Here is an 18,154-nt window from a genome sequence, read left to right on the forward strand (position 1 = left end):
GATCGATCTGGTCGTCCCCTTCTCCCAGGAAAAGCTCCTCTGGGGACTCATTAGGTTCACTTTGTGGAAGGTAAACATCCCAGAGGGGACTCTGCCTTGACTCACAAAAAGAGGTTGAGTGGAGGAGCCTGCACTTGAGATGCAGGAAACCATCCAGCAGGAGCCTGTGAGTCCTGCAGCAGAAGACGCTGGCACAGGACAAGCCTCTGTGCAACCGGTCCCCCACAGCGAGTTCCGGGCTGGCGGGAGGTGGGAGACCCTCCAGGGCAGCGACTGAGACGGCAGCGCTGGCGCGGGGTTCGCAATTCCACGCTAGGTGGGCACACCTCACCCCTGGCTGCTTCCCCCTGTGCTTACATCACAGCCACGCAAAAGAGACAAACCTGAGGGTGCAGGTGTCCTGACCTAGAAATGTGTCAGAGGCCCCCGAGGGGTAAGCACACTGCCCGTGTCCCAGGGGCCACAACAACCAGCGCTGACAGTGGGAAACCCTCTCCCTCACGCTGGCCAATGTCCTGGGAAGGACCCGACAGACCATGGGGTCATGCAGCTACGTCCTGTGAGCCGAGGATGGGGGGAAGGGAGGGGGGGGATCTCTGTCACGCTTCTCTCTCACCATTTTGGCCTCACAGTGGATCCAGTCACAGGGAATATGCAAAATCAAAGGAAGGCAAAAACCTGAGCATTTTAGCCAAAGGACCAGGAGAAGGGGTGCCCTGGGAATTGGCAAATGTGGGGGACAGCATGGCAAATATGAAATTAGAGAAGGATCCTAAAGCCGCACAGGACATGCTGGGTTCAGCTGAGCTGCACAAGCCTGGCACTGACCTGGGGAAGCAGAGACTTGGTGACCTGACCTACCTCACGGGCTGTGCACAGCTATGGGCCCGAAGAGCAGCACAGGCTTGGAAAACACTAGAACCACAGCCCGTGCCGCTTGCACCCAACAAAAAAGAATCAACATTCTCTAGAAGATTTTAATGGGACTCAGTCTCATAATATACAAAATGTCTATAAAATAATCCAAAGATCCAGGAAAATCTAAAGCAGCAGTCGCCAACCAGTGGTCCGTGAGGTCCGAAAGGCTGGCGACCGCTGCTCTGAAGGGCCATGAGATTAATGGATGTCGCCCTCAGAGCTGCAGTAACCAGGATACGCTAGCACTTTCTATAGCTCTGTTATAACATAGTCCACGAAGGGCAAATGCTCTTCAAATGAACCAAAATTACCCCAAATAGGATTAACTCAACAACGTCAAGACATCCTTGACCACAAGTGGACTTTCTTCCTTGAAGGCAGACAGGAACAGCGTCACCACACACAGAGCAACAACACGGAGTAACTGCAGATTTCTCCACGTAACTGGGAAACTTTAAAGGATGACGTAACGGTCACTCAGAATACTATACCCACAGAAAATATCAGGAATAAAGATGAAATAAGATATTCTTAGATGAAGGAAAACTAAGAGAATTCTTAGAACTCCAAAAGAAATGCGAAAGGAAGTTCTTCAGGCAAAAAGTAAACAATAAACTGGGAGCTTCAGGAAGAAAGATCCACAGACATGGTAAATATTTGTGCAAATATTAGAAATGAATTTTTCCTCTTCAGTTCTTTCTGACTTTGTAAGGTCTCTGCATTGCACTGGAAGTGAGAAAACATTAATTCTGAAGGAGACTGAAAAGGTACCTTTACTAATAATTCTTAGTGAAGATAAAGTGAAAAGCCAACAGGTAAGGTGAAATGGAATGCTGGAAACTTTTCAAGTCAAGACCGACCTTAGAGAACGGTGGGTTCAGTCCCAGACCCTGCAGTAAAGCAAATATTGCAATACCTTGAGCCCCAGTTTCCTGATTTCCCAGTGCAGTGAACAGCTTACACTGCAGCCCACTGAGCGTGCAGCTCGGTGGTTCCCTGGAGACGGAGGAAACGGCAGGGAGTTCTTCATGGGCACGAGGTGTTGAGGGTGTGAGTGTGACTGCCCAGCACTGAACACACCACACGCACTGGCCTATACACCTCATAATGGCTAACTGTAGCACATGAATTTTCCTACAATAAAAACATAGAAAACGTAAGGCCTAGGTATCACTAGCAAAGTCTACCAAACGTGGAAAAAACACATTCTTCAAGAATTTAGCAGAACACCTACCTGGTGAGGGTGCGGACCCCGCTGCCCGGACCTGTGGACACGCGAGGCCGCAGCGCTCAGGAACTGTTCCTGCGGCAGCTTGGAAAGTTGCACCACAGGAATCGCACTCTTGATAATTCACCCAAAACAAAAGACGTGACATTCACCACTTTCTCCAGGCAATTCTGAGTGTTCAGAGCAGCATCTGTAGCTCCCAAATCTGGAAACATCCCAAAGGCCCTCGGTGCCATTTGGGGGTTGGAGCGTTTTGCTGCCATTTCAGTCACTTGTAAAGGAAAGGGAGGCTTAACTTTAGCCCCGTAGCCAGAGGGTCCCTAATAATCTGGTAGGAGATGGAAGACAAACCGCCCCCCCCCCCCCCCCCGCCCATAACGTGCAGTTCCCAGCGCTCACAGAAACACCTCCCCGCCCCCCCCGCGCCCCCCCCCCCCCCCCCCCCCGTGACCATCACGTCAGGATCAGGAGCGGGGACACGCCCGGCACACGGTGGCTCACTGTGGGTCTTGGCACCGCTTATGGGCCGAGGGCATCAGTCAGCCGACAGCGTGAAGCTGCATCTCACAGCACTTCTCCAAAAGAACTATGTTCAAACCCCAGCATGGCTGCATTTCCTTCGGTGCTCCTCGTGCTCCTCCCATTAAAAACGAACTATAAAAACGGCCAGAGGGCCCTGACTGGTGTGGCTCAGTGGATAGAGCGTCGGCCTGCGGACTGAAGGGTCCCAGGTTCGATTCCGGTCAAGGGTATGTACCTTGGTTGCGGGCACATCCCCAGTAAGGGGCGTGCAGGAGGCAGCTGATCCATGTTTCTCTCTCATCGATGTTTCTAACTCTCTATCCCTCTCCCTTCCTCTCTGTAAAAAAATCAATAAAATATATTTTAAAAAAATGAAAATAAAAATGGCCAGAGGCTAAAGGACACTGCCTGATCTCCTCACAGGGATCGTCTTGAGTGGCGGGATTTTGCTTGTCTGGGTACAATGGGATAATCGCCATGGGGCCCAAAGGGGCCGTGGGGCTGGCTCTGTCCTTCCCTAAAGGAGGCAAGGCCTCGCCCCAGGACCTGCTCTCACTGGGCGGGACCAGGTGTGCCACACCGTCTGCCCTGCCTGCCTCGCCAGTGCCCAGGCTCTCCGTGCACCAAGAATTCCAAAGCTTCCTTTGTGGACATCTCCCCAAAATTTAACGTATACTTGGATACACCAGAGGGACTGTACGTGGGGAAAAGATAAACTAGAATTACACGGATGTGAAGGACGTCTCCGATCCCTACCTGAAGTTGAGGTTAAAGTGTTAGCTGAGTGAGCGTGAAATTGACGGGGCAGCCTGACACCACTCGGTGAGCAGCGTCCAGGCCTAGAGGCCACCGGCCAAGCCTCCCTGACAAGACCACAAACACCGCTCAAGAGCTTTCTTCACCTCTGCGCCCCCAGGGAGCTGAGCCGCCAAGCCATCGCCGCCTGGGACAGGGCGCCCTGTAGCCCCGTCTCTGCCACAGCAGCCCAATGGGCAGGACATGTGGGGCAGCCCTGGAGCCCACAACTCAACCAGATTCTCAAAACCAGGGCTTGGTTTTATAACATACAATTCTTTTCCCTTGCGAGGTACAGAGTACAACAAAATTAGTCACTTTTATTTAAAGAAACATTAAAAATAAGTGTGCAAAATTAAATTTCATGATTAAATACACATGAAAGGAACATGCATACTTGACATTGAAACCCACATACAAAGTTAGCTGATTACACGACAGTGAAAGAACTGGCAAACGGAGGACTTGCTGCTGCAGATCCCGTTTGCTACCTGAAATCAAACCTGCAGCGAAGTTTCTTCAAAGGGGATTTGAGAACATTAAAGCAGTCCCACCAGCACTGACACTGAGCCCACAGCTGTGTTCCCCAACGGTAGTTATGTGCCCCTCACTCTCCACGTTAGTGTGCAGCTCTTCCTACAAGTGCTGGGGAGAGACAAGGTGGTGAGGCAGGAGGTGGAAGTGGCAGGGAGGGCTCCCCGCTCTGCTCTGCTGAGACGTCAATGTTTCCCTTCAGATCCTCTAAGGGACGCTTTCTTCTGACTCACTCTGAAGTCTATGCACTGCTGTTCCCTGCACACAACGGGGAGTTTTCACCAGGAGACCCAGGTGATGCACAAGCGGCCTCCTCACCGGGAGGCCCCGTTTGCGTCGACGCCAACAGAAAGACAGGCCGCCAGCACGTGCGCACAGCCTAACCACAGGTGACAGTGGGCACAGGGACCACGACGGGACTCACAGCTGTCGCTCTTCATGTTCAAATGGGAGAAAATTCCTTCCTCCTTTTCTAAGGCAAGCTGCTGGTATGATTATTCTATTCAAATCTGGTTATAAGAACTAACATTTATACATCTGTCCATTTCCCCATTACAGACTCAGTGAAAACGACGGAATCTGTTGACAAAAACAAATTTCTGTGTGTCCACCCTTTTCCCAACCCAGCCCCGAAGTCTGTTTGGAGCCCCGACTGCAGGTGGGAGGAAGCAGTGACCCAGTGAGGCCAGTGTCACGGCTGAACTACAGGAGCAAGCCAGCAGGCAGGCTCGGACGCTCGGAGCCACGAGTGTCCAGGATGCCCGGGCGCTCATCCTTCCTTTAATACTGGAAATGCGAAGCCTTGCTTAGGAAACAGACAACCACATGTGGCTTCGAGACCAAGGTCCCCGGCGGTCCCTCCAGCCCGTCACCCACAAGGCCCAAAGGTGCCGGCACCAGCCCCAGAAGGTTGAGGGGCACACTCAGCACTTTGGGGGCACTCGGCCGTGGGTGCTGATTGCACTCTGGGTGAAGAGTCACAGCTTGTCGTCAGTCATTTCTAGAAACTGGGCGTAGACATCCCGGATGCACTCCCCCTTGGGGTTGAACAGGAATTTGTAGTAGCTGCCGTCTGCACAGATTGCTGCAACAGAAGGAGACCATCTTACTCACGGTTCTTCCCACAAAGTGAAAGCAAGCAGCCCTTGCTCAGCTGAACTGCAAAGGGCCACGCGGAGCACCAAGCAGTTGACTGTACATGGCTTTGTGGACGGCCAGGGCTCCCCATCCTTATTGAGCACATAGGTGCCCGAGTCCCAACTGTTCTGGGAGTGCTGGCCATGGGAAAAACCCTCTTTGGTCATCAGTTAAAAAAAACAACGGGTCTGCCCGCAGGATTTCCTGGGAAACCTCGGAGGGCAGGGAGCTGGTAACATCTCACGTGGCTGTGCAGACCGAGGGGGACAGGGGGCCCCCAGCAGGGCCTGGCTAGCGCAGCCAACACTGGGGCTGGGGGGCCTTGTCATTCTCGTCAGGCAGGACCACTTACCAATGACAGCGTTTGGCTCTGTTCCAAAGGCACAAATGCATGGAGAGCCCGAGGGAACCTGAAACTTGGAAAAACTCCACTTGGAACTGAAGTATTTTGGAAGGAAACTGGCTGATGCCAAACTATGAGGACAAGGAAGGAAAGAAAGATGTTACATTCACTTATCTTAAAGCTACAGCTCTGTTTAACATAGTCTTAGCCTGAATAATTTGAATTCTATTTTTGCTTTTAATTTTTTGTTTTTCACACGAAAAAACTAAGTCCTTACAAATGGCTTTATAATAACCCCAGAAGCCATCAGCACCAGAAGGGACACAGGCTCCCGGCTGTCACTAATTTCTAAACAGCGAACACGGACGGCCACGGGCACGCAGGACCGAGCGCCTGCGTCCTCAGCGGGACAACAGGAAGTAAGGACGCCCGTGTCAGTATCAAATCGTCTGCACTGGTTTTCAAAGAATCAAAGGAACGACCATGAAGAAGCCCCGCTGGGTGCCTCACGGACTCTACCCCATGAAGCAACAGCGAGTCCGTTCGCTCTGGAAACCTACCTGGACTGCTTATTCCTTTTTGGGTCCTCAGCAGCGAAGATGTGCACTGTGCCGTGGTCACTGGACACGCAGATGAGGGATGCGTCCTGATTGAAGCTGATGCTGCAGAGAAACCGGACGACGCTCGGTCTCATGTGGGTGCCAAGGAGCCCAGCCACAATCACAGCCACAGCCACCAGCCCGCCGAGCTGCCACCTTGGCCGTCCCACACTCTGGACAGCAATGTAAGGACCACCCCTCCTTGAACAAGCCACAGCGCTCGCGACCATGGAACCGGGGTCAAAGCACAGCACCCCAGGGTCGCAGCAGGCCTCTCCCTGGGCACAGACACGCCGGATGCTGGGGACAGGGAGGGCTTCCTGCAGCCCCAGGGCCTGAGGCTGCCCCACACGCCACTGGGTGAGAAAACCTCCACCTCTCCACCCACCCTGCTCCCTCAGTGCAGGCTACCCCTTTGGAGGTGGACGGGCTGGGGAGGGGCCGAGAGCAGACAGACAGGAGAGCATGCTGCCACCACAGGCCCCACAGGCACACGCACTACGTTTGTATATGAATTACATTCTTAACTCCCAGACCCAAATGCTGCTCAGCACCTACAAGAGCCACAGATGCAAAGAATGGAATCCTGCCCACCCAGGGGTCCAGCACCTCAGTCCTGCCAACACCAGGGGCGTGGTAGCAGCTACGATGGAGAAAGCAGCTCAGACTCCCAGAGGCGGCTAAGTAATTACAGAGGAGCCAACAGGTCTCTAACATTTGCCATAAAATACCCCAGAAAAATAAGCTGGGGGGAAAGTGAAGAGGTAAAATAAAACGGGACAATATTGATAAATGCTCAAGTAGGGTGATGGTTAATGGTAATTATAATACTCTTTCTACTTCTGTACATATTCCCATAATAAACGGTAAAATTACTAATAAAATGAGCCGACACATGCCCCCCACCAACACAGCATAGCCGCCTCCTGCCAGCGGCCCAGGGGTCTCGCCTGTCGCTCCACATCATACGGGGCCCATTTCAATGCACCACCCAACAATGCCTCGTCTCCGTGGAAACGGGTCACCCTTACCAGTAAATATTGGCTGCTTGAGATCCTCTTCGTAGCTCCTGGATTAAATGCCCTGATGAAGTATCAAATATTCTTATAAGGGTCCCCTTTGAAAAACAGTGAAGTGTTTCATTATCAAAGATTCACAACGTTTTAGTTTTTTCACCGAGATCTATTCACAAAACCACTAGCCCTACAACCGTCCTCCCAAATTCACCCACATCATCTAAAACCCGACGTTTCCCTCCACTGTTCCCAAGAATGGGCTGGTGGCTCTTTGATGCGACAGCTCTGGGCAAGGGCCAAGGGGTGAGGGAGACTTGGGACCCTTGACTGACCCTGGGCATCTGCTCCCTGCAGACACCCAAGAGCACACGGAGGCCAGGCTGACCTGTCCCTTGAGTGCCGTCAACTCATGTCTAAAGAAATGGCACCTTCACTGTAACCCCCACAGCCAGTTAGGAAAAGCAAGGCTGCAATTCTGCCCACAGACGAGGCTGCCCAGGTCCAATGACCTCTGGACCGGCCACGTCAACGACCACTTGTTTCCTGCGGAGCCCATCCGTGAGGTCGCCGGGGCAGGTGGGCTCCGGCAGGACCACGCCCTCCAGGGCAGGGGCACACCCTTACTTTTTCAGATGCAGTTGCAATTCTTGTTCCCTGCAGGTTGAGAGCAATGCAGCTCAGAACGCCCTCGTGGGCAGGAATGTCCACAGGCGGCTTCTCGGTGCTGGCCAGATCCACGAGCTGCACGTGGCCCGTGTGTGTCCCGGGGAAGGCCAGGAGGGAGTTGTTGCTATTCGGGCACAGGACACAGAGGCCTAAACAGAGACAGAGAAAAACTGTCAAGGATTCAAAACCATCTTCAAAGCCTCCGCTTTCCCACATGCAAAGCCTTGTCCAACCTGCTCTCTGCTCTCCAGTTCCCAAGGAAAAAAGTGAGAATTATTTGTGGGTTTCCATTTGTATCAGAATCAAAAAAGGGTACCAGAGGGCCAAGTGAAGCTACCTCCAATGAGGCCTTCTCATAACTGGAAACATTTGCTGAACTTATCGAATAAACTTTATCAAATTTCCGTCTTCCACGGCGTCAGGCACTGAGAACGCAAAATTGTAAAACCTGAAAACTGCTCCATTAACAACAGCAAAAGAACACAAAATACTTAAGAATAAAGTCAACAACAGAATTTAAGACCCGGTTACACGCTGCAAAGGAAAACCAAAGTTCTAATAGATGGAGCTACACTATGACCATGGATTGGAATCTACATTCACAGTTAAAATCTCCCCAAGCTTTTTTGAAGAAAGAGACAAGCTGATACTAAAAGTTATAAGGAAAGATCCTGGAATAGCAAAAAAAGATTTATGTAAAGTAAGGACAAGTTTGGAGGACTTATACCACCTAGTTGCAAGAAATATTTTAAAGCTCCAAAAATCAAGGCAGTATGGTGCTGACATGACGACAGAAACACAGTTCACTGGAACAGACTAAGGAATCCAGAATATTCTTACACTTAATCTGATTTTTTAAAAGTATGTTTTTATTGATTGCAGAGAAAGGAAGGGAGAGGGAAAGATAGAGACATCAAGAATGAGAGAGAATCATGGATGGGCTGCCTCCTGCACACCCAACTCTGGGGATGGAGCCCACAACCTGGGCCTGTGCCCTGACCTGGAACAGAACCGTGACCTCCTGGTTCCTAGGTCGTCACTCAACCTCTGAGCCACAGCAGCCAGGCACACTTAATTTGATCAGATTATATCAAGAATTCTTTCCAGTCAGTATTAAAATGAAAAATTTTAAAACGGGCAGAAGATCTGAAGATACTTCACACTAAAGATACACAACTGGCGATAAAGCACATAGAGACGCTCCCGTCCCAAGTCCTCAAGGAGATACCACCATAACTAGAACACCGTCTAAAGTTAAAAGACTGACAATACCGAGTGCTGGCAACTGGAACGCTCATAGGTCACTGATGGAGTGCAAAATTTGCTAGTTTTTTGTAGAATTAGATGTGTGTTACAATATGACCCAGCAATTACACTCCTCAGTATTTATTCGGGAGAAACGAAAAATGTAAGTTTTTTATTGACTGATTTCCAAGAGAGAGGGAGGGGGTAGAGAGAGAGGGAGATTAGAGGTAGGTTGATCTGCTGCTCCACTTACTCATGCGCTCACTGGCTGACTCGCTACGTGCCACAACCTTAGAGCATCAGGATGAGGCTCTCGCCCACCCAGCTGCCCAGCAGGGCTCCACAGAGATCTGTCAACATTCCCAGCAGCTTCTAACGAATAACAAAGTCAGCCACAAGGCGTCTTGCCTCCAGAAGAAGAAGGAAAGGAAACGCCTCAGAATTTAATAAAAACACAGATTCCAGGGCCCACACAGAGCTCCCGAGTGGCTGACAATCTCCCTGGAGCCTTGTGAGGGCCCCTGATAAAGGGGCCACTGCCTAGGAGGCTGGCCTTGGGTCGCCCAGGAGGAAGTAGAGCAGCGGTTCTCAACCTGTGGGTCGAGACCATCAGAAAATAGATATATAATTACTTATTGTTTTGTGATTAATCACGATGCTTTAATTATGTTCAATTTGTAACAATGAAAATACATCCTGCATATCAGATATTTACATGACGATTCATAACAGTAGCAACATTACAGTTATGAAGTAGCAACGAAAATAATGTTATGGTTGGGGATCACCACAACATGAGGAACTGTATTAAAGGGTCGTGGCGTTAGGAAGGTTGAGAACCGCTGAAGTAGAGGGAGCAAGCGCCCCAATACACCTCAGGACCACCTCACGCAGCAAGGCCCTCGGGCAGACCAGCCTGGAGGTCTCGGCATCCTCCGAATCTCTTACCTTTAGGGTTATAGCAGGTTTCAAAGACGTGCAATTGGTGGGGATTGTGTGTGAATGTAAACACCTTAATCATAGAGTCCAAAACAACCACAATTCTAGAAAGAAAGAAAAAATAAATCAGAATTCCTCCCCCAAAACAAAACTCAAATATTTTGGGATATCTGCTCTTATCATTTTGAACCTTAGAAACTCTAAACACCATAAAAGGATTATTCTTGCTTGAATCTGGGGCCCTGTAGGTCTTTGGAGCAAGTCACATAGGAGCAACCTGAGGGTGAGGTCAGCACCTGGGTAGAGGCTGGCTAATGACGTTTCTGAGGTTTAAAGAGATATTATCAAATGGCCCACCTGGAGTAAGAACCAAGTAGAATACAAGGGGCTGAAATGACATTTCTGTGCTTTCAGATCGGTCTGGATACTTTAGAAATGCCAGGAAGTGGGAGGTCCTGGATTTGGCTCCACTATTTGCATTACTAGGGGTCTCTGGAAATAACCAACCTAAGAATGTAGGGGTGACATTCGTCTTGTTCAGTGTCTTGTTCTCCACAGCTGCATATGTAAACCACATCAGATTAAATCCAAATTAGGGAAGCTGTGTTCTACCTCGCTGCCCACAATACTGCCCTGAACACTCTGAAGGCAACAGCTGAGAAAGAAACCCGCTCTCAACAAGGGAGACACCATCTCCATAAGGACTTTCCAACTATTCCTGTACCTCCAAAGTGAGCACATGTACTGAGACAGCTTTTGGAAAAGCTGGTTCCAAACCTGTGTCTTCCGTCAGCACCTGCTGGATGGAGACAGCTCTCCTGGGGACTGAGAGCCACTGAGGGCAGCGCCAGGCCGAGGCAGGTGCGTTTCATCTATGCCCCTGACCCCTGACCCCGAAAGGACCATCGGAGGCCAATAAAATTCACCGCCTTCCTTGCAGGAACATAAATCATCCTATGTCCTTTGGATCATAAACCACAGTCATCACATTTTTTTCCCTGTCATACATTCATGAGGTTTCCATTTATTGTGTCATTAATTTTTTAAAATTCTTTATTGTAGTCATCATATTTCAATACATTATTTTCCTGAACACTTTCTTCCTTCAACATAAAAGTATTTCAGCCACCTTCTGAGAAAGTGCCTATTCCACTTTTAGAAATTGGATACCGAACTTACCTATCTCGCCGCAATTTGACAGCCTTGACTTCTGTAGAAAATTCTATTTCAATAACAGTCTTCTTTTTCAGGTCATCCCAGATCATCACTGAAATATCAGAAAGAATGGATGAACACAATACTAAGCAGGCCACTCTGAAGGGATCCTACACCAGTCACCTGACCAGGCAGAGCTGGTTCTCTCACTCCCAGGTCTAAACCCACCCCCTCAGGACTTTTTATTAGACACAATTATTAAATACACGATGACTTTACCTTTGTTGGGAGGGTATTTTGGCTTCTTCCCACCACCAACTAAAGCTAAATAGTTGCAGCGGAATAACATTTCAACATGGCCAACTCCTCCTTCCAGAAATTCTGAAATGATATTAAAAAGAAGTTAGTATGTATATTTTATAATTTTTAAAAAAAGGAAAAAGAGGTGAAACTAACAGTTGGCATTTGACTTTAATCAGCAACTTAAAGCATCTAGCTACCATCAGAAATGAGAATGATGACTGAATAGGAAAATAATTAGCTACGAGCTACATTCATCTCTCAGCATCCTGTCACCCATCAACTATTTTCATGCATAAACGCTGAGCACGTAGCACCCTAAGAAGCCAATATAGCAAAATATGACATATCTAAATTCGTATTTTATGGTATAGCAAAACCTGTAAGCTGAGAAAGCAAGCTAAACACTTTAATGCAAAAACCGAGTTTTTAAAAATCATTTAAACACTTCTTCCACTAAAGTTTGAAATGCTCAAAAATGTTCATAAGCTATATTAAGAGGAAAATAAATGTCAGATTTTCAATGTCCTCCAGGACAGAAGACGGTGCTCTCTCAGGAAGGTGGAGCGAGCCCCAGTGAGAAGTGTGAGGGCTCGGAGACGCAGGTCCCACCACTGTGCTGTTTGTCATAGAGCAGGGCTGCCCCACCCGCTCTCCCCAGCCTTGCTCTCTGGTCTGAAATGACTTTGAGCTCCTGGTTAGTGAGGGCACAGCAAAGGGCAAGTGAGTACAAAACCTCTAGAAATTAGAAGCCAACCTGAGAATCAGCTCCCACCTGTCCAGTCACAGCTGCACGGATGTGTGGTGTCTTTCTCTTAGCTTATTTTTTAGATTCTTCCATGCCTATTATTATTTTGTTCTCTTTTATTGCTGCTAGTAATCAACTCTTTAACTCCTCTCCATGATTCTGAGTCAATTTAAGTAAAAAGTATCCTGAAATTTGCAAGTCAAGCTGTTTCAAAATATTTTGTAACTATTTATCTGTATAAAGCAGTTGTCTTAATTCACTATCAACCCAAACAAAATGAACAGATGTCAGGTGCGTGGGCGACTAACAGGAGTCTCTCTCCCAGCAATGCTGCCGCTGCAGATGGTGGGGGCACACGCTTGTCCAGAGCTTCATGTGTGCCCAGCACTAATCTGTGCTTTGCATGTTCCACCTCATTCCTCTTCACAATAACCGTAGGCAGTTGTCCTCCTTTTACACATAAAGAAACTGAGACCCAGAGAAGGCGAAAGCCTTGCCCAAGGACACACAGCAACCTGACAAGGGTCAGAGCCAAGATTCGGCTCTAAGCAGTGTGGGTGGTGTAGTCTGGCCCTTCATTACCAGGCTACCCTGTCTTCCTCCAATAAAAGAAAGTTACAGACATCAGGGTACAGAAGAAATTCCTACATATAAAGCACCACTTACTGGTTTACATACCAGGCTGTACATAAGATTTCCTTTGACAAAGGGGTTCCACTATTTAAAAAAAAATAAATCTGAAAATGTGGAGTATTGTTAAAATGAAAGGGGGCTGTTTAATGGAGCACCAGGATGCAGTAACTTCCTCTTACAGATGAGAAATTTCTAGCATCAGAAAATGTAACTTGTACATTGAATAAACACCACAACTACAACTGCAGGAGGAAAAAGGCTCTTTCTCTCTTCCTAGGGTTTATCTGAGATTGGTTCATCCGTGGGGCAGTGCTTGATTCTCCCATCAGGACCAGGAAACACTAAAAGCTTAAGAAAAATATGTAGGAGAAAACAACAAATTGAAAAAATTCTCAGTAAATTTAACATTTTTCCTGTCAAATGGGAAAAGGACTACCATTATTTTATTTTAATAACAGAATTCCTGATTCCAGCTTGTACTCCATGAAAACGTAATTTTATTGCTACAGATATTTCTAAGTTGGTCACTCACTAAGAGTTAGTCCCCTCTGCTGTAATTAAACCCATCATTTGAGTTCTCTACAATGTTACCTTCACCGAGGGGTGAAAATGGTCTAGATCAGTGGTCGGCAAATTGTGGCTCGCGAACCACATGCGGCTCTTTGGCCCCTTGAGTGTGGCTCTTCCACAAAATACCGACTTCTGCGCATGGGCCACGAAGTTTCCATCACACTGTACGTGTGTGCCCACACGTGGTATTTTGTGGAAGAGCCACACTCAAGGGGCCAAAGAGCGGCATGTGGCTCGAGAGCCGCAGTTTGCCGACCACTGGTCTAGATCAACTACACCTTGTTCCTCCAGACACAGAAGACAGATTCTTCAAAGTTGACAATTCACCGGAGAAATCAGTCGGGCCAATGCCCACGACGTCACCACTGTATCCTGGCCCTGCACAGAGCCAGGCACCGTAGAAGCGCAAAGAAAGAAAGAAAAAAAGAAAGAAAGAGAACAGCTCCATCCAAGTTGATGGAGGACTATGACCCTACATTTACTTCTCAAAACCAGCTGTGTCCATCTCTCCCTTCCCCCGCCGCCTCCTCCATCTACAGGATAAAATTTAGACTATGAGGGTTGGAACGGAGAGAAACCATGAAATGTTGGTTACTTCTTACCTTGTTTCTCTTTTTCTTTTAGTGGGTCGGTGTTATAGACTCGGAATCCATTTTCCATCCCACATGCAAAACATCCTAAAGTGAAAGACACATTAATCAGCTCGCTGGGTCTAGAGAAAGTGGCCACTCCTAAGAATGCCAGCAGATGCACAGACCACACAGACAAGGTTTTCACAGGCCACAACCACTTCCCTGTGGGCAGTTATTAAATGACTAGAGGCCCGGTGCACAAAATTCGTGCATGGGGGGGGGGGCGGGGGTCCCCTCAACCCAGTCTGCACCCTCTCCAATCCAGGACCCCTTGGGGGATGTCCGACTGCCAGTTTAAGCCTGATCCTGGCCTAAACCAGCATTCGGACATCCCTCTCACAATCCTGGACCTCTGGCTCCTAATCACTCAACTGCCTCATCACCCCTGTCCCCCCTGCCAGCCTGATCACCCCTCACTGCCTCTGTGTGCCGGCCTGATCGCTAACTGGCCCCCCCTCCCCGCCAGCCTAGTCACCTCTTACTGCCCCCCCCCCCCCCCGCTGGCCTGGTCAATCCCAATTGCCCCCCCTGCAGGCCTGGTCACCCCCAAGTGGCCCCCTGCCAGCCTGGTTGCCCCTCACAGCGCCCCCACTGGCCTGGTCACCCCACGCAGCCTGCTGTTTAGTTGTTTGGTCATCCCTCACTAAGCCCCCTAACAGCCTTGTCGCCCCATGTAGCCTGCTTGTTCAGTCATTTGGCCGTCCCTCACTAACCCCCCTGCCGGCCTGGTCATAGGCAGCCATCTTGTGAGGGCGCAAGGGTTAATTTGCATATTACTCTTCATTATATAGGAAGTGCACATCCTAGCACAACAGTGTCATTTGTCATCCCGTGCACTGAAAGGTTGCCTATTTGATTCCCCATCAGGGCACATGCCTGCGTTGCAGGCTTGATCCCTGGTAGGGGGCATGCAGAAGGCAGCCCATTGATGTTCTGCTATCACATCTATGTTTCTCTGTCTTTCTCTCCCTTCCTCTCTCTCTAAAAATCAACTAAAATGTTTTTAAAAATATTTTTAAAATAACCTTTAATGAGGCCTTTATAAAATTATAAACTTCACTGGTTTCTTAATTAGCATCATTTGAGCACAATAATTACACTGAAACTTAATACAAAGAAAACTCCTTTGGCATTAAGGCAGGTACGTATATAAGAATTATTTTCTTGCACTAATGGTTTCAAGTCACTTGCTGTTGAGTATTTTTCTAAAGTTCTCTCTCCCTTCCCTTCCTATCAGCCAGACATCTCTTTTCACTGGAAGCATATTTCTTAAGGAGTTGTTATATCATTGTTGATGTCTTGAAGCGTTCTTAGTTACTATAAAAACTTATTACCTACTGTCCTTCCTCTGGTAATCTAAGCCCACAATGTTCAGCCACAAATCATTGCCCAAAGTCCAATATCTGGCCCCAAACACGTCTGAACCTCATTACTTTCTTCACAACCCCTGCCCTTAGGCCAAACCTAAACCACCTGTGGTCACCCATGTGGCCATTCATTTAGCCCAAGTCATACACACCCGTCCCAACCTTTCCACCTTTGGTCTAACTGCCGCCCCCTCCACGACCTGCCGCCCCCTCCACGACCTGCCGCCCCCTCCACGACCTGCCGCCAAGGCTGGAAGTAAACTGGCCTCCTCTCAACTTAAAGTAAACCTCTAGACCAGTGATGGCGAACCTATGACATGCGTGTCAGAGGTGACACGCAAACTCGTTTTTTTGGTTGATTTTTCTTTGTTAAATGGCATTTAAATATATAAAATAAATATCAAAAATATAAGTCTTTGTTTTACTCTGGTTGCAAAGATCAAAAAATGTCTATATGTGACACGGCACCAGAGTTAAGTTAGGGTTTTTCAAATGCTGACACGCCGAGCTCCAAAGGTTCGCCATCACTGACCTAGTCCCTACCTCACAGCCTGCGTGCCCGCCACCTCTCACCGTGGTTTTTCTGATATATTTCAGCTCTCCTTTCACAACCCCTGTGCACAGGTCCTAGCACAGCACGAGCAGAGTAAACACAGGCCACGGAGAGCAAGGCAGGCATGGCACTGTCTATTCAACATTATCTTCACAAACGCTGGCTCCTACGGCACCTGCTCTGATTCTCCCCAAAAACAAAACTTGCGAAGCCAATGTAGAAGTTCTTGGCAGCCTGTCCCTGAGCAGCAGCTGCTCCTCCTTTTCTTCCCAATGGTGAGACCCAGCAAACCTGCAGCGGAGACGTAGCTCCCCCATCCCAGGTCCTCCCAGCTCTCCCTCCAGCACAAATCACCCAGTGACCACAGCTGGGATCAAAATGTGAAAAAACCCTATCTAATAAAGAGGTAATATGCAAATTAAACCTCACGCCCTCACAAGATGGCTGCCTATGACCAGGCCGGCGGGGGGAGCAGTTAGGGGCGACTAGCCTGGTGTGTGGGGGGTGCAATTTGTGGCAACCAGGCCGGCTGTGGGGGGGCAGTTGGGGGCGACCTGGCCGGCACGCAGAGGCAGTGAGGGGCGATCAGGCCGGAGGCCGGTGAGCGATCAGGAGCCAGCGGTCCAGGACTGTGAGAGGGATGCCCGGGGATCGGGCCTAAACCTGCAGTCGGACACCCCCAAGGGGTCCCGGACTGGAGAGAGTGCAGGCTGGGCTGAGGGGACACCCCCTCCCCCCCTCCCCGTGCACGAACTTCATGCACCGGGCCTCTAGTAAATAAAATAGAATATATATGTAATTTCCTGCTAGATTCTTACGAGTCCCTTGATTTTAGTAAACAAAAGGAAAACCCTGGGTGGGAGGTGTTCCTTCACTGACATGTTCTGATTAAAACCACCGCCAACAACAACAAAACACAACCAGGCCCTCGAGAATGTCAATCAGAAGCGTCCGTGGGGCCGCCGGTAGCTCAGCTGGTTGGACCCCGGCGGGTTCCCCTAAACCAGCGGTCGCCAACCTCTCGGACCTCAGGGGCCACGGCTGGCGACCCGGTTAGTGTCGTCGGGAAACGCCCGGGTCGGTTCGGTCCGCCAGGGCTCCTTCCGGAACCAAGCAGAGCGTCAGCGCGACCACAGAGAAACTCGTTTCACTCGCACGGGAGCCGCCTCCGAAAGGCCCGAAGCCGCCCTCCGGGGGGCAGCACCCCGGGAGCAGGAGCCCGGCCCCACCGCGGTCTCCAGCCGCCCCGACAGCCGCCTTCGTCTCAAACTGTCCCCGGGGGGGCCTGAGGTCTGGCTCCAAAGCATATGAAGTCAGTTTGGATCAAATAAACGTATAAAAATGCCAGAGGAAGGAAGTGTGACCAGGACGCGCTTTTAAGTACCGTTCGGCTTATTTGCTAAAGATCTTTAACGAGGGGCCGAGTTTCGAGGCGACGCCAAGACCTGCAGCGGGACAACCCGACGACGGCCCCACCGGGCGGGAGCCGGGACGGAGGGGACGTGGCCCGAGGGGTGGACGCGCGGCTCAGGGGGCCCCGGGGGTGAGGGCGGCGGGGACGCGGGACGGGGAGCGCGGCCTGGAGGGGCAGCCGGACGGGGAGCAGCCGCCACCCCAAGAATCGCGAAAGGCCCAGAGGAGCGGGACCCGCCCCGGCCTCGGCCCGCACCCCGGCTCCGAATGGGGACGGCGGCGGGAGGGCGGGGCGCGGGGCCCGGCCCGGCGGAACCCGGGGAGGCCCGGCCGTGTGGGGGCGTCTGGGGGCAGAGGCCCGGCCGAGAAGGGGTGTCTGGGGGGCAGAGGCCCCGGCGGTGAGGGCTGCGGGGGGCGGGGGGCGGAGGCCCCGGCGGTGAGGGCTCCGGGGGGCAGAGGCCCCGGCGGTGAGGGCTGCGGGGGGCAGAGGCCCCGGCGGTGAGGGCTCCGGGGGGCGGAGGCCCGCCGTGCTGGGGCTGCAGGGAGGGGCCCGGCCGGGAGGGGCGCACTCACCGTGGTCCTGGTTGAAGCCGGCGTAGAGCAGCCCGTTGCCGTGGGGGTTACACGGCAGGAGGTTCATGGCGCCGCCGCGGAGGGTCCGCGCTCGTCAGCGCCGCATTCCGCTCGAGGAGGCCGGGCGCAGGGTCCCGTCAGACCGCCACCGAGGCCGCCGCGGCTGGAAGCGAACCGCGGACGTACTGCGTGCGTGCGTGCGTGCGTGCGTGGTGCGTGCGCGCGCCCAGCCAGTGAGCTGAGGAGCGCCGATCACATCCACCCTGGC

General features: G+C 50.7%; 1 protein-coding gene across 1 annotated transcript; it reads right to left on the bottom strand.

Annotated features, from left to right (window-relative positions):
• Positions 1–3,758: 3,758 nt before the first annotated feature.
• WDR45B (WD repeat domain 45B) lies at positions 3,759–18,050 on the bottom strand. Its single transcript, XM_070393836.1, has 10 exons — positions 17,887–18,050; positions 13,951–14,025; positions 11,377–11,478; positions 11,122–11,209; positions 9,952–10,046; positions 7,717–7,907; positions 7,108–7,193; positions 6,038–6,139; positions 5,487–5,608; positions 3,759–5,081 (listed from the first exon to the last, which is right to left on the bottom strand). Exons 1-10 carry the CDS (start codon positions 17,951–17,953, stop codon positions 4,975–4,977), a joined length of 1,035 nt encoding a protein of 344 aa, XP_070249937.1. The 5' UTR covers positions 17,954–18,050; the 3' UTR covers positions 3,759–4,974.
• Between the last annotated feature and the right edge of the window lie 104 nt (positions 18,051–18,154).

The sequence above is a fragment of the Myotis yumanensis genome, unplaced genomic scaffold (genome assembly GCF_028538775.1).
Source record: "Myotis yumanensis isolate MYYU_CA2020_CCGP unplaced genomic scaffold, mMyoYum1.0.hap1 SCAF_16, whole genome shotgun sequence".
Lineage (NCBI taxonomy): Eukaryota > Metazoa > Chordata > Mammalia > Chiroptera > Vespertilionidae > Myotis > Myotis yumanensis.